The 15,764-nt window shown below is 40.0% G+C and overlaps 1 protein-coding gene across 2 annotated transcripts in view; it reads right to left on the minus strand.

Annotated features, from left to right (window-relative positions):
- Positions 1-1,009: 1,009 nt before the first annotated feature.
- LOC140229106 (uncharacterized) overlaps positions 1,010-15,764 on the minus strand; it is a 31,855-nt gene continuing 17,100 nt past the window's right edge. Inside the window, exons 11-16 of one of the 2 annotated variants that reach the window (XM_072309372.1) lie at positions 15,471-15,691; positions 12,568-12,830; positions 11,419-11,583; positions 10,419-10,521; positions 3,290-3,473; positions 1,010-2,327 (exon numbers count right to left, since the gene is read on the minus strand). In XM_072309372.1, the coding sequence (XP_072165473.1) occupies positions 2,131-2,327; positions 3,290-3,473; positions 10,419-10,521; positions 11,419-11,583; positions 12,568-12,830; positions 15,471-15,691 (1,133 nt within the window). In that variant the 3' untranslated portion in view covers positions 1,010-2,130. Of the gene's footprint in view, positions 2,328-2,358; positions 2,491-3,289; positions 3,474-10,418; positions 10,522-11,418; positions 11,584-12,567; positions 12,831-15,470; positions 15,692-15,764 lie in introns of those variants that run through there. The other variant, XM_072309373.1, reaches the window with a different exon arrangement.

Here is a 15,764-nt window from a genome sequence, read left to right on the forward strand (position 1 = left end):
GCCATAAACCCAACAATGTAAGACATTCAGTGCAATAGAGTTGATATTCAAATGACGTTTGAAACTCTCGACCGAAGCAAATTTACCAATACTGATGTCCAGGTTATTCCACAGTTTTTTGGTGAGTGAGTGAGTCTGAGTCTGTCTTTACCAGATCTTGTTGCATAAGAAGTTTCACGCACACAAAACATACTGCTTAAATACCATGGACAGCTCCCATGCTTACTGAAAACACGTACGCACACACACACCTACACACACACACACACACACACACACACACACACACACACACATACAATGCCATTGGCATTTGGAATTTGAACCGATTCATCCCGGGATATGTGCACATAATCATGTTGACAACTTCACAGTATGACAAATTTGTATCAAAATTACGATCTTCCTATCCGCTGTGTGGTTATCATTTCCACATTGAAAGGAATCCCTGCAACAGAACAGAATCATCAACCAAGGGATATTTGAAGCAATACCGATAACATTGGATGTTCGTGTATGGCATTGTTGACATTAGAGTTATTACACAACCATTCCTATATACTGTCTCAAAGCGGAAAGGCTGTAGTGGGTTGATTATTTGGAGAAACTCCGGATACTCATCCAAAAATAGAACAAACATTTCCTTTCATGTACATGCTCAAACCAAAAACTTGGAACTCTTCTAAATAAACACTGCTAAGAAACAAAGATCATTCAAAAATTTAAGCCATTTGTAATAATTACTCTGAAACAACCTCTATGCCGGGCTTGTAAGATAGCCTTTATCATAAACAATTGTATATATTTCTCTCTTTCTCTCTCTCTCTCTTCCTCCATATACATGTGTTATGTACAATATATATATATATATATATATATATATATATATATATACACATATTATATATATATATATATATATATATATATATATATACACATATTATATATATATATATATATATATATATATATATATATATATATATATATGTTGTTGTTATTGCTGTTGGTGGTGGTAGTGGTGTTTGTTTGGTTTTTTTTTCTTCTTCTTCTTGACATGGAATATTTGATATAAATTGTTGTATATCGTTGTAGATACGTAGATACGCAAGATAACTCTGACTGGCACAACCAAACTGAAGTTGTCTTGCCAATCTCAGATACCTTAGCGGGGAATGCTGGACAAATGCTAATCATTGTTTTATTATACTCTCAGTTTATGTGAACGCAACTGTGGTCACACCAAATGACCCTTACTCATTTCCATTACAAGCAATTCATTACCGCTCATATATTCACTATTGAATTTAGCCAATTACATTAGGCAGCTTTTACAGTGTTAGTTCACGCTTCGTTAAAACTCTTAATTTGACATTCAAGTCTAACAAATCATTGTGGTTTGGTGTTGAGTTATGTAGTTTTTTATCTTTAATTTTAATAATCAGCCTCTAGACTGCTGTATAATCATGAGTTCAAGTTCAATTTCAAGTTGTTGCTGAAACTTTTTTTCAAGAATGCAATGTGCAAACGGAACTACAATAACACTGATTTTGGCTAAATAACATTTTCTATTGAAATAGATCGAGTGTTCGAACAAAATTGATACATCATTCAGAGACAAAATACAGTAAATTATTGCATTATAACTTTCATGATAGGTTCTGCGTTGCAGGGGTCGTCATAATAATCAAAACTAATGATGTGTGACGAGGATGACTACCCTTTTATTTTGACAGAACGACTAAAAACTGTTCTCACGGATTTACTCGATGCAATTAATTCTTTACTTTGACAACACGCCTTTGAAAAATAAAATGCATTTTTCAGTCCGATTTCTGAATTTGTGAAGATTGAGGCAGATTTAATCAATTGCATGTAGTCTTTTCTCCTATGCATGATCAGGGGTAAAATGGAGAGCTCTCAATTAACCTGTTCCCTACTGAATTCTGAAATCCTCATAGACATAATACACAGGCCACCAGGTTCCCGTGAAAAGGAACGGGTTAATGAGGATGAGATGATTATTTCTGCCAACAAATTTCCCGAGACTTGATGAGTCAACGCTTCTGGCCACCCCTGCGTTTCTCGAAGGTGTAGGCGGCTTGTTCAGTGGGGATCCGTTTCCTTCTATCGCTCCGTGATCGACTGGAGGGGGATGGCTGGCCGCCCGACGAGAGCTCCGAGTCTTCGATTCTGAATCTTGAGTTTCCTCATCACCGTCGTCATGGAGATGAGAGCGGCAACCAAGATGACGCAGGCTGCAAGTGCAATCGCCAAGATGTAGATGGACCCGAGCGGAGTCTGTGTGGAAACCTCCTTATCATCTGCAGAAGATGACAATAAACATTTTGAACGAGGAGCAACTTTTGCTAGTCTGAGGGTCAGATTTCACAACTTGACAGAGGCTAGAGGCCTGTTAGCTATAAGCCCTACGCATACTCTTTCGGTTCTGCCCGAGCGGAGTCTGTGTGGAAACCTCCTTATCATCTGCGGAAGATGACAATAAACATTTTGAACGAGGAGCAACTTTTGCTAGTCTGAGGGTCAGATTTCACAACTTGACAGAGGCTAGAGGCCTGTTAGCTATAAGCCCTACGCATACTCTTTCGGTTCTGCCCGCAGAGAAGTACAGATACTGCAAAAGCTGTTTGTAAACACCTCCACGTTGAGATTTCAATATGCTTCAGATGAATTAACGAACACACAGCTATAAAACACTACTGCAGTAAGTTCCATGAGACACACACGTACAAAATCGCAGCATACCATTGCTTAACATGCCATTTGTTGGGGGAAATTCTCCAAACTGTTACATTGCTATTTAGACATATAGACATTAAAAAAGAAACTTGAACTATTTGTTTTCATGGGTATGCACGGGTCTTTGCCGTCTCAAGCATAAAGGACTGTGTGCGATCATTCGTAAAGTCAATGGATAATTCAGTTCAGTTCTTCTTCTGTAGATTCCGTATAAAGTCTCTTTGACCTTGGACAAAAAAAAAAGATGAAGCAACCGCTCGATGACACAGCAGTTCTCATATTCAGAAATACTCGGGGGAATTATTTAAGCACTTCCTTTTTTAACAAGCTTTTTTAAAGAGTTTCTACAAGGGATTTCTATGCAGCTGGTGAAGCAAGACGAGCATGAAGCGTGTTTGGCTGTGTGCGTGTGTTCATTGTGAGTGTGTGTGTATTTGACCATGTATATGTTTTGAAAACTACACTTCAGCTCTAAATCGCACCCATGATCAACTCACCGCGGACAACTTTCAGACTAATCACTAACCTCTCAGGTTAACCAACGGTAAAGATCCATCGACTATTCTGATTGGCCCGTCTGTATTAAAGAAAGCCCGTGAGAGACTACTGGTATCAGCATGGCGACGTCGTCGGCTGGTCTCCTGAGCTGTGGACGGACAGGCATGAAGACTTCCGTTCTCCTCCACGTGAATGTCGCAGTGAATGAAAATCTGCAGCAGAAATTGAGTGACAGTCGGTTACTTTTTGTTCAAAGATGGGTAACGTAATGGGGGCTTTATCTCGTAAATCAATGACGAATTGACATGATTATCCTCGTAAATGTCACGCTTTTAGGATTATTTTCATCTGTTCATGTCAACTGATATAAGAGGAAATGTGGTTCAGCCATAATTCGCTGTCGCTAGTTTGATGCAAAGGGATGTAGCAACCTCTTAATATTTCTATCTGCCAGCACGCACAAGATGTCGGTGGCTTCCTTTAAGGCACATAATCAGAGTGATAAAATGGCAGCTAGATGTTTTGTGTTTATTCAAATGATTGCTCATTAAATATACCTACTTCATTCGCCACGTTTGCCATATTTCAAGAGCTATTTTCGTCTGCTTGTAAACAACTCTAACTCCAGATCAAAATAACTCCAAAAAAAAAAAAAAAAAACTATACAAAGTGCTGTCTTCATTCCAACGACTGCGTTCATTCATTTATGAAGCGTCGCTCAAGGCAGATATTTACCGCACGTACGATTAACAACAAGCTGTGCCACCTACGCATATCAAGTCTTTCTTAATTCCTCATGTCGGGAGCAAATTTTGATAAGTGTGAATAAGATCTCGACACATTTCATTATTTCTTAATGCTTGATCATAATTATTCCTGCAGCTTGAGTATTCATGTTCTGTTTGGGGTATTTCATTTGAGCGCAAAATTCAAATAGTATTCGTCACATATTTCATGTGCGTTACTAAAGGTGTGCCGTTGTAATGTGCTATACGTTTTAACTACCTTTTAGCACCTTGCACTGCGTTCAGAACACAGCAGGGAGCTTTCAGAGGAAAAAAAAAAAGGGTTCTGCGCATGCGCAGAAACGCCCGTCAAGATGATCTATTTATAGCTTGAGCTTTTCACTACGTGTTCTAGGCTATTTTTACGTCCGCTCAATTCACGACGTAGAGCGCTACTAGTACGTCATGCACCGATCATAATGGGGGCGCCATTTTATTTTTTATACGTTACACCGTAATCTAAAGCTACTTTTCAGCACGACGCAGGGACAGGAGAACATCCAGCTCAAGCGTCCGCGCTGCAAATCTAAAGCTCCCTAAAGGTGCAATCACACATCGCCGGTTTAGATGGCGGTTCATGGCGGTTCAGCAAATCGCCGTGCTCCGCCAAAGACCGTGTTTACACCGTACACAAACCGTGGTCATCCGTCACCCATCCGCCATGAACCCCGAGAACCGCGGGGAACCGCGGGGAACCGCCAGAAAAATTTAAACATGTTTAATTTTTCGTGGCGGTCTTGGCGGTTTGAAATGGACCGTGTTCACATCGCCGTTCATCGTGTTAAGAACGGCATCCTCCGTGTTTGCACCTCAGGATCCGTGATAATACCGTGTTAACACCGCCATAATTTTCAAGCGAAAAGAAACAATGAACTTAAAAGAGAATAATGGCTCCGGCGACACTTCGTGGCGGAGCAGTAAAAATTGAAGATAAACGCAAAAATGAACCCATAATACAAGATCGGGCAAATATATTGAATGCTACAGTTTCCTTACTTCTTTAACACATATACAGTAACAAATAAAGTTTAATGTTCAAAAAGTTGTTAGGTATGTTGAATAGTACATCATTTACATTAAAAGGTAAGTTCATAATTTTATCAAAGCTTAACAGCTTTTAAGATGGCCAGCAACGTGTTACACACAGAAGACTTATAATGTAAATATGTTAGGTTCCGCTTTCGTGATTATGTATGCCATTTTTGTAAGACATGTTGATACAGATATAGTGAAACTTAAGAGAGTAGAGGGAAAAGCAATGTTGAAACTTGAAAAAACACCATTATTATGTTACATGAACCTATAAGTAAAATGGAAACTATGCACATAATACTATAATATGCTTCTTTGATAATGTATAATGTACATAATATGTCTTTTTTATTGACTGCTGTTAAAGATATCATTATTATACCATCATCATTACCGGTCTTTGATATAGCGCATAATACCTTTGGCAAGGTCTCTATGCGCTTTAGAGGGGGAACAAAAAGATAAACAGGAAAAGGTAATTTCAGAAACAGTAGCATGTTGCATAAATCATCATCTACAATCACTATGTTACTATTTTAACAGTTAAAGACACCCAGTCGCGAGGATACATGGACATATTTCAGCCGCGGGCGGCAGCACGTTAACTCGCTTCCGAAGTTGCTACGAAGCGAAATGTGTGTGTGCGCAAGACATCCCTAAAGCAATGTATCGCGCTATAGTATCTCGTTTGCTCGCTTGATTGATCTGAGCGCGGGGAGTACGTTTTGTGTAATGTGAATTGAATGTACTAGTATGGTATACTGTATGTACTGTGTGATGCAATGTTCGCATGAGCTATAGTAGCTAGCTGCCTAGCTACGACGTGTACGCCTTCTCTTCATCGCACCGTCGATCGTCGTCACTCGTTAACTACACTGTAATCGTCAGATCAGATTATATATAGGTACAGGTAGGGTGGCCATCATGGACGATGACACATCGTCATGGGTAGCGGATATTACCGCCGAGTTGTCCATTCTGAACGCGGACGATTGGGTCGGAGACCCTGTGTCTTGTGTAGCCCTACTACATATCGACCACCCTTATTGAAACCGACCGCGTATAATTCGCGCACTGAACACTTAGTACGCACTTCTCTGCGCGCAAAGCACATAAAAATGGATTGGCTTTGAATGTAGGTGAGGATGGTGTGGGAAAACGCGATAATTCATTGTTCATTAATGGTTTTAATCAAGGACAAAATTTCGAATGAATATTTTCACCGAATCGTAATGACAGCACAATGTAATGTCTATGGAAGTTTCTAAAAGGCTTCTAAAAAGCTTCGTACAACACGGTGTTCAATACAACTCGGTTTGCGTGCATTGTCAATGCAAAAACAGCGGTCGATCCTATTAACGCGATTTACCGCGGGGAGCTGAAGCGAGGCCACGCAAGTTCGTCGGCGATATTTTTGCACTGAAACTTCGAATCGAAAACGGAACAACGGCATTTGATAGAGCTGGATTTTCTCAATCACGTAGGTCAAGTTTTTTTACGTGAATTTCAGTGTTAAATATTCTTATCAAGCAGATAAACATTAGGCGGTCGATTAGTAGTAGGTCCAACCATACTTGCCCTGGCGTGTGTAAATTCAGGACGGGGGAAGCGACTGTGCCCGTGCAGGGCCAACGGCCACAGTTGCACTGCACAGTGTAACTGTGGCCGTGATAGAAGGGGGCCGTGCACCAACCGACATACCTTCAAGTCGAAGTAGGGCCTAAACTAGAATCTATTATTGTTAGATCTATCATCTTTGAACCTTTAGTTCCCCTGTTTAAACGTTAGAGTTCTACCAGATCTATTGGGTTAGACTACATGTATGATGGAGCTTGCGATAGATCTAACGTTATTCATTTTTTTAAAATTTATTTGCAAATCCTAAATCATATTCTTGGGGAATTTGCATAACATGACTGATATGAAAAACTTCTCATTTAATGGGACCAATGACATTAAACTGACCCAGCAAATGTCATTTCAATTACGGCATTATCATAATTTGACATAAACGAGAACGCGGAATTATACATAGAAAAATAGGCCTACTTGTCGATCAAACGCGAATGCCCTAAAGTTACTGATACTAGATTAGAAAAAGTCATTCCACTTCAATCACTGATTCATGTGTAGACTTCTACTTACACATTATCTGGATCTGGATTCCTTGAAGTTGTTGACTTGGCCAGCTGGGGTTGCTTGATTGGCGTAAGCCGTGGCAACACAATTCCACCGTGCATGTCGTAACACGAATTTGCACATTCTAAATAAAAATTCCTGCAAAACTGTTCATGCAACTCCAGCAAGTGGAAAGCAAAATTTTCATCGGCACGCTGACGCTGAAGCCTCCCCCTCTGGTCTCTTACTTGTCCTCCAGCTAAGAACACGTCTCTCTGCGTTCTCCACTCGTCGATAGCGTCAAACAAGTAGATACGTTGCCTCGAGTTGGACGGCTGTTTGATCTCCATTGTGAGGTTTCATTACTAAACCAAAGCCAAGGCTAAGCCGAAACAGTACAGCACTTTTTATTGCAAACAGTACTCGCATACCACACACAATATTGATACTGACATACCGGTACCGACGACTTTCTATCAACTTTGTTATGTTACGATCCGGCCCAACGTACTGTAAGCTGTACGTATAACACATGCAGCTGACGCAGCAGACAACATTGCACGATTCGCGATGAGATCATAACAACCTGCCATATGGCCATATGCATTGCAACTTGCTATACATGAAGCTTAGAGTTTTAATATTTCTTCATCAAAGCACATTTATAAATACCAAATATTAAACAACGTAATATATGAATAATTTATGATATTGTTATATAATATTTTCAGACATTTTTAAATATTATTGCCTAGATTGCTGAAATTGGCACCATAGTGCATATAAACAGAGACTGGAGCCAGATACGTACGTACGTACACCCGACAGCTCTCACTACTTGTTGTGTCGCGGACCGGGAGAGATTTTCATGCGCATGGCTGTTGTGCGGTTTTGTGCATGCACCCATTCGGCCCCATTCGGTAGGTATTCGGGCGTCCATGTTGAAATTACAGTGGACAGCTCGCACGGCGCTCGTGCCCCATCAGGTTTTCGCTGGTGCGCTGCGTAGCGTCGTGTTCGGCATTCGGTACGTACGGGGATACAATAACGGGAGGAGCAGCTTGTCGTGCTTTTCTACTGAGCTGCGAATCGCCTGCGACGACCGGCTGCCTTTAAGTATTTAAAAACATCTTGGACTTATTGATGGAATTTGCATGTTCTATCACTTGGGGATGCTGTTCCACAGTTCTGGGGCGGCATAAACCACGTTTGCCATCTATAGTAGTTTGTCGTAGTGGATCGAGGGTATCACATACAGATTCCCCTTACGATTTAGGAACTCTCCTAGGCTCATATTAAATCACAAGAAGCTCTGAAAGATAAGAAGGAGCAATTTTGTGAAAACATGGATAAACAAGCAACAAGATCTTAAATTCAACACGCCAAATAATTATGTGAAAACTTAATTAAGAAAGAATTAAAAAAAAAAGAGAGATGTTGAAACAAGCAAGTACTAACTTGTACATCACTTGATAAATAAGCCTACAAATGAACAGGAAACTTTGGAAACTATTTTGGATTCCGCTTTGATAGGTATGTCTTTTTAATGACAGTTAATACGGATATTTTAAGAATTAAAAGAGAAAGAGAAAAGTCACATTGAAACTTGAAGGTAATTGGTTGTTGCATCACTCATATCAATCTGTAAAACACAGGTGGTTACAACGTTTCATAATTTCTTTAAAATTGTGTTTACCTAACAAAGCAAAACGCTCATAGTTGAAACCCATTGAGGACAAGTGAAAGGGCTCTGATTGCATCCAACTATTGGGCTTGGTATTAACTCCTCCACCTTCCGGGACGATACGTGTTACTACCGCGTCAATCCGCGTTTGCTCCGTGTTCAAAACGTGTTGAGAACGTAGTCAAAGTGCTTTTCGCCATCATTGGGACACGGTTCACGGCGGTTTGAGAACCGCCATGAACCGCCATCTAAACCGGCGATGTGTGATCGCACCTTAATGAATCACAAGCACAGACAAGTAAACAAAATGTCGAGTTGACATTTTGACGCATTGGCTGTGCGACATACGAAGAACTTCGCTTTATTCAGCAAGTACAAACCAATCATTTTACGACTATAGAACACTACAGTTTGGCCTACTTTGATATGCACATATTTCAAACGGCCATATTTAATTCTTGACACAATCTCTGCCTCCGAGTCTTCAGAAAGCTTCCATTACACCAGTATCCATTCTCATCAATCTCGTCATTTTTCTGATATTCACTTGAAAAACTCCGGATTATTACTAGCGTTAAAAAAATAAAAATAAGAATAAAAACAAGAGGCAATAGTCCTGATGTAGGAATTCTTTACCCGAATATATAAAAGCAGCCTATAATTCTCATTTCTTTGAGATCCTAATGAATTCAATTCAATTCAATTGAATGAAGAAGCATTTACTGCTAATATACAACCAAGAATGATTGATTGACTGTCAACATTTTGATTACGCTTGCTCTTCTTGTTTTCTTAAGCTACTCCCCCCCCCCCCCGAATAATGGCAATATCAAAAGATTTAGTCAAAATTTTAAGCCACCTAGCCAATGCACAAGTACACTTAGCATGTACAGCACAAACGTGCATAATTCCCCTTGAAATAATGCACAGCGACAAATTATTATGATGACATTTATTTTCTGAATCTTCCATACCAATACATGTTTGATTTTGTTGTTGTTGTTGTTGTTGTCGTTGTTGTTGTTGTTGGAGAGGGGAGGGGGCTATTATCGCTTCAAGCAAATGAGTATGATAGTCTCTATCTCTGCTTTTTATAATTATCAAAATCGTCTTTTCTTTATCAAACAATCTTTCGGATCGATGATATTTATGTAAAATGACATATTTATTTGTTGTTTATTTATTCATTTACTTATCTATCTAAATTTTTAGAAGGATAAACCCTTTTATTTAGTCAACTAATGTGCCTAAAGGCCCTGCTCACAATTATGTACAGATAAAAATGTCATGAACAGCAAAACAAAATTTGCGATGAAAAACATAGAACAAATACTCAAATACAAAACATACAAACTCAAGCTTCATTGCATTTACAACTTGACAAGACAATCCTGAAATCTTTGGATTAATTCGATCAGTTGATCAATTTGTCATTTATATCACGTTATTGTTGTTAATTCTTGGTTTTGGAATACATGAAGAAAAGTATCTGCAAACAAACAAACAAACAAACAAACAACACCCTGATAATGGCTTACCGACTCGCTGAGAAAATGGCCCAGAAATGCGAAGGACTGGACAGAGAAGCGCCATTTCAAACGAGACTGTAAATGAAACCTGACGGTGTCATCGACAGCACACCTGTGGACAAGTTAATGGAGTCATATATTCATGTATTCATATATCCATGCATCAACATATTCATACATTCATACTGTCATAAATGCGTACATTTATACACTCATTAAAGAGATAGAAAACTGCATATGGATGTTGCCGAAACCCCGAAAGCCTGATGAAGTTGCCCAGTATCGATTTCCTATCTTGGGCATTTACAAAATACTCCAGATTCTAACATTTTCAGCGGCTTTTACTTTTTCCCACATGACTGAAAGAAAGATATAAAACAGAGCAAAACATACTCCAGAACGGGTGGAAAAAAAATGTCTGCCACCACACCAGATAGAAAACTGGCTTTGAAGTTTAGAAGCAAGAGTATATGAAAATAAGATATGAGAACATACTCTGATATTCACAAAACCTCGTCTGTAAATAGATTCTGAAATATAAATGTTGATGTAACGAAAATGATTATAATAAGAGTCTTTCAATTTCTCTTCAGCGCTATTACTGTTCATCCAGATGACTCTGACATTTCAAGTGGTATAACCAACACAAGGCACTCATTACTAAAGCTGGGTCAAGAGGGAGATGGTAGATAACTTGTTTTGACCATGGATGAATGCTATATGGTCAGGATTCGAACCTATGGATAATGAATCTCGTTTAAGATACCACAATTATTCTTCCTCCACAGTGTTTTTGAAGCATTACTTCGTTTCACTTTTATGGTTGCGCAGACATGCGTGACAATCATTTTAATACATCTTATAGCCCTATACCACGTGCCTACCGTCACTTAAATTATCGGTATACGATTTGGGCTTATACCTTCAAATGAATACTCATATACCCCGCTGGACTGTAAAGCAAAGCTGAATGTACATAGACATGGGTGTAGATATCACTATTACCTACCCATCTTCAATGAATCGATAGTAATATCGATCAACGGGGTTTGGAGAGGGCGTGGCCTCACATGACTTCAGAGACAGCTGATAGGCCAGACTCGAGTCGATCAACGCCTTTGCTTCAAAGTATAGTCTTTGATCGAGGCTGACCTGGAGAGGATAGTCTTGGTACCTAAGATTGTGCCAAAGAATTGAGACATGCTGACAGATTGCATTTATGGAAGTGACTCATTCTACTCTGGAGCATTTGGGAGTGAGTAAAATGTATAGAAAATAGGATGTTTCATTAATCTTAGATATGAGTTATAAAACACCTTATACTGTAAGTACTAAGTGAAGAATTGTGCGAGCTTTTGACTTAAAACAGTTTGCCGTGTACCACTAACCTCCATTTTAAAAAAAAAGAAAGTTAATAAATGACAAATGCAAAGGCTAACAAAACGATTTTCATATAATCATATACCTTAAAATTGAAAGGGGTAGATAAAATATCTCTTTAATGGTAAACTACTCAAGTCATTTTAATCTACACACCCTCCAGTGAATGGGATGGTGTAATGCGTGAATTATGTTGTGTTTGGAATGTGAGATTTGCTGCCGTTTCTTACTTGCATGTTATGAAAACGACACTTTGAAGCGTCCACTCACGGTTTGTTCTCTATGTCGTTGTTGTAGGCCTACTAGTTGCTCTCAAATATACAGAAAAGGCTCTGTACGTGCTCCAACAGCTAGCCTATATCATAGTATTGCCAGCTATACGCAAAGCTCGGCATAAGCGGTGGCCTGGTCGTGCCGGTAGCCTGGGACCATTGAAAATTGATGTCGGGCCACCAAGCCTACAAAAAGCAGATCTTTTGGTGGCATGAGTGGGCAACTGTAAGATTCAAACGAAATCGCTGTTTTGTATTCAGCGTAACTACACTTTATTTACGGGTCGCCAACCATTCAAACTTGATGATTTTAGTGGGCTAAACAGGTCATATGGGGGGGGGGGGGGGGGGAGTTATAAAGTGTCGAGCCCTGCTATATATATATATACGTCCTGTACGTGCATTGAAATCATGTCCTTAATGCTATTAATTCATAAGGCAACTGTCGAATGAACATAATTGCATTATTTAGTGGAATGTCAAATGTCAAAAAGATCACTGCTCACTTGTATTGCGTCTTCGCGGTAAAGGATTCGTTGGGGTACATCCGCAGCGAGAAGTTGAACAACCCGAGGCTGGTACGGTTGTACACTATGGCTGGGAGATCGGCACCGAACTCGACGAAAGTCGTGCGGTCGTTTTCCATTTTACAGATGACGTTGATCTTGGTGACGTTGTGGCGAGTCATGTGATCGTAGCCGCGAACGTTCATCGGTGCGATGAGGATCGTGTTTGAAATGATGGATTTGCGTGCCCCCGGAATCGTTTTCTTTACAATATGACAAAAAGGGAAAATCCAATTGTGTATAGACAGTGAACTATACAAACAATAACATTGCTCAGCAGTTGCGATGCTTGCTACACAAACTCAACATTAATAATTCGGTTTTTCACGCTTAATTATGATACAATTTAGAAGATTTGATAAATCTTTCTTTTTCATGTTTTTTTCCTGCAGTTTGGTACGTGTATTAATATATGATATTTGATACTTTCTCCTCCTGTCACTTCCCTTTACCCCCCCCCCCCCCAAAAAAAATGTCGAGGTGGAGCGAGTCATACGGATGGATACTTGGCTTCTATCACGTCTCAAGACTGCTTTTATCATGTTACTTTTTAGTGCTTTCTTGTATTAATAGGCTAGTCAGATCTTTATCTAACGTAATGATTTGAATTTTAAACTTGTGGTGAGAGCGAGGAGATCTATTAAAAGCTGGCCGGCCAATCATACTGACAACTCTGTGATCGGCACATAAGTGGGGGTCATGCCACGAGCTCGATACCCACCTGTCACATGGCCCATTTTGTAGCTAAATTAAAGGTTTTCCCGGCCAATTTCACACTTTTGTCAGTCCAATTCCTAATTGCTGCATTCAATTTAGCAAAATTTAGCGTAGATGACACGTTTGGTACTTCAATTTTATGATTTCTTCATTCATATTCATTTTAGAGCATTCAAATTACCTTTAGCCTCATTCTAATTAACACTTTTTCAATTGAAATTCGTAAAACAAGCACCACTTCGTTATTCGTTCATACAATGTAGAATGATATAGTCACGTGATTACGGACATGCTGCACTCGTTCATTCGAATTCATTTTTGGGCATCCAATTTAACATTTTTTGCAGTCAATTTAGCACGCATGTTTAAGCTTTGGTTCTTTCTTTATTTTTTTTTTAACATAGTTATTGTTTTGCAAGCGTCATTACATTTCATATTTTCGTATTCATTTTAGAGATTTTGGCAACAGTTTTTTTTTTTCTTCAATGTGCTTATTGAGTCTTCCGGTCCGAAGACGGACTGGCCACAACTTATCTGGCCGTTGAGCGCTTTATTCCGAGTGTGTCGGCCAGTTCTAGGAAGTCAAGGTTATGATCATCAAATGGTCCTATAATTCTTTTTTCTGTCTTCATGAGAAATGCGTCTGTATCTAACTTGTGCTGTCATGACTGTAAGAAGATGAAGTTAATCTGTAGTATTGGTACATGTAGGCCTAAAATGACATGTATGAAAGAAAAGGGGTGTTGTACAGAACAACAAACTCGAGCTATATAGGGTCAAAAATATGATACTTTTACTGCTTAACAGTGCGTGGATGAAACAAAAAGTCACATAGAAATACGCGTTTAAATGTTCTCACCTTTTCAAAATTTGAATGAACATGTTGGAATTTGACTGCCCATGGCAATTTGAATGCCCGTTTTACGAATTCGAAAGGCACATGTGCAAATTTCATTGATCGAAATGCTAAATTGAACGAACAACTTGCAATTTTGAATGACAGAATGTGCAGTGACGAGGATTTTCGCTAAATTAAATGAACCTTCTATCAAATGGACAGACAAAAGTGCGAAATTGGCCGGGAAGACCTATTAAAAAAAAAGAGTTATCAGCCCACAATCTAGACGCTAGGCATACATGCAGACCCATGAGAAAGGCCAATGAGCTCGACACTCGGGAAACTAAGGCCCACAAACTCAACACCACGTGAAAAAAGGTCCATAAGCTTGACACTACGTACAACAATACAGCCTCGTGATGTAATGTCAAGCTCCTGGGCCTATTTCATAAATGTCAAACTCGTGGGCCTTATTTGCCCATCGTCTAACTCACGGACGGTATTAGCTCGTGGGCCTATTTTAGTAAACGTCGGGCTCGTGGGCATTGTTCACTTATTGCCTAGCTCATGGGCTGTTTGACTGGCGAGTTATACAACTCGTGGGCAGTATGACCCGTGGGCTGTATGATTCGTTGGGTGGATGACTAGTGGGTGTCGAGGTTCGTGATGTGCACCCGTATAGTGCAATGGATACCCTCTACGTGTACTTGAAGGTGAAAGTTTCATCAGTTCCCTCGTCCACGTCTTATTTAAAATAACATTTAGCATATTTACAAGAAGGATTCGTAGTTACTGAAGAAGAGTGGTGTTGGTTGGTCTTCCCTTGGCCTGAGTCTACAATACACAAACTAACTGATCTCTATACAACAATTACAGAGATTAGTGGCAAAAAGCATTTCATCTGCCACTGGCTAGCGCCATTTTCGCCTTAACGCTAGCATGATGTTTACAGGGTCGGGGGGGGGGGGATGCCTCCCCACTATTTTTACACTATACAAAGGATACATAAGGTGTCAGCACTTTGGGGCGCCCCCCCCCCCCCCACCTTTCTGTACCCCGGAAGTGCGTAAGTGGCACGAAAAAGAAATAGATAGAAACCTTGAAGTGTAAGCGCGGCAAGGCTTTGTTTTTGCGCTGAAGACCTTTTCTTGTTGTTGTTGTTGTTGTTGTTGTTGTTGCCTGTTAGCTGATGAAACCCGGAAGTGGCGCCAGAAGTCTGAAGTGCCCCCCCCCCCCCACACACACACACACACTTTTGAAAACGTGGCGCCGGTCATGAAGTACTTACGATGTTGGTGCCGCAGTACTGGTAATGAGTGCCAATGACAAAGTGTGTACTATTGTGCTCCGCTCCAACACAAGTTGGTTCCTTGAAGTGCATGTTAGTCGGGTCTTCGTACGGCACCATGGTTTTGGGAATAAACATCTGCATGAAGGTCCCAAAGCATTGGGGCTTCCCGAGGAAGCGATCCGTTGGCGGCCTCGTGTACCCTGCACTGGATCCATTCCCTTATAGGGTAAGGCAAGTGAGAAAGTGTTTTTATTTGAACGATACCGCAAAATAACAAATGAAAAACAAACT

The sequence above is a fragment of the Diadema setosum genome, chromosome 5 (assembly GCF_964275005.1).
Source record: "Diadema setosum chromosome 5, eeDiaSeto1, whole genome shotgun sequence".
Taxonomy (NCBI): Eukaryota; Metazoa; Echinodermata; class Echinoidea; order Diadematoida; family Diadematidae; genus Diadema; species Diadema setosum.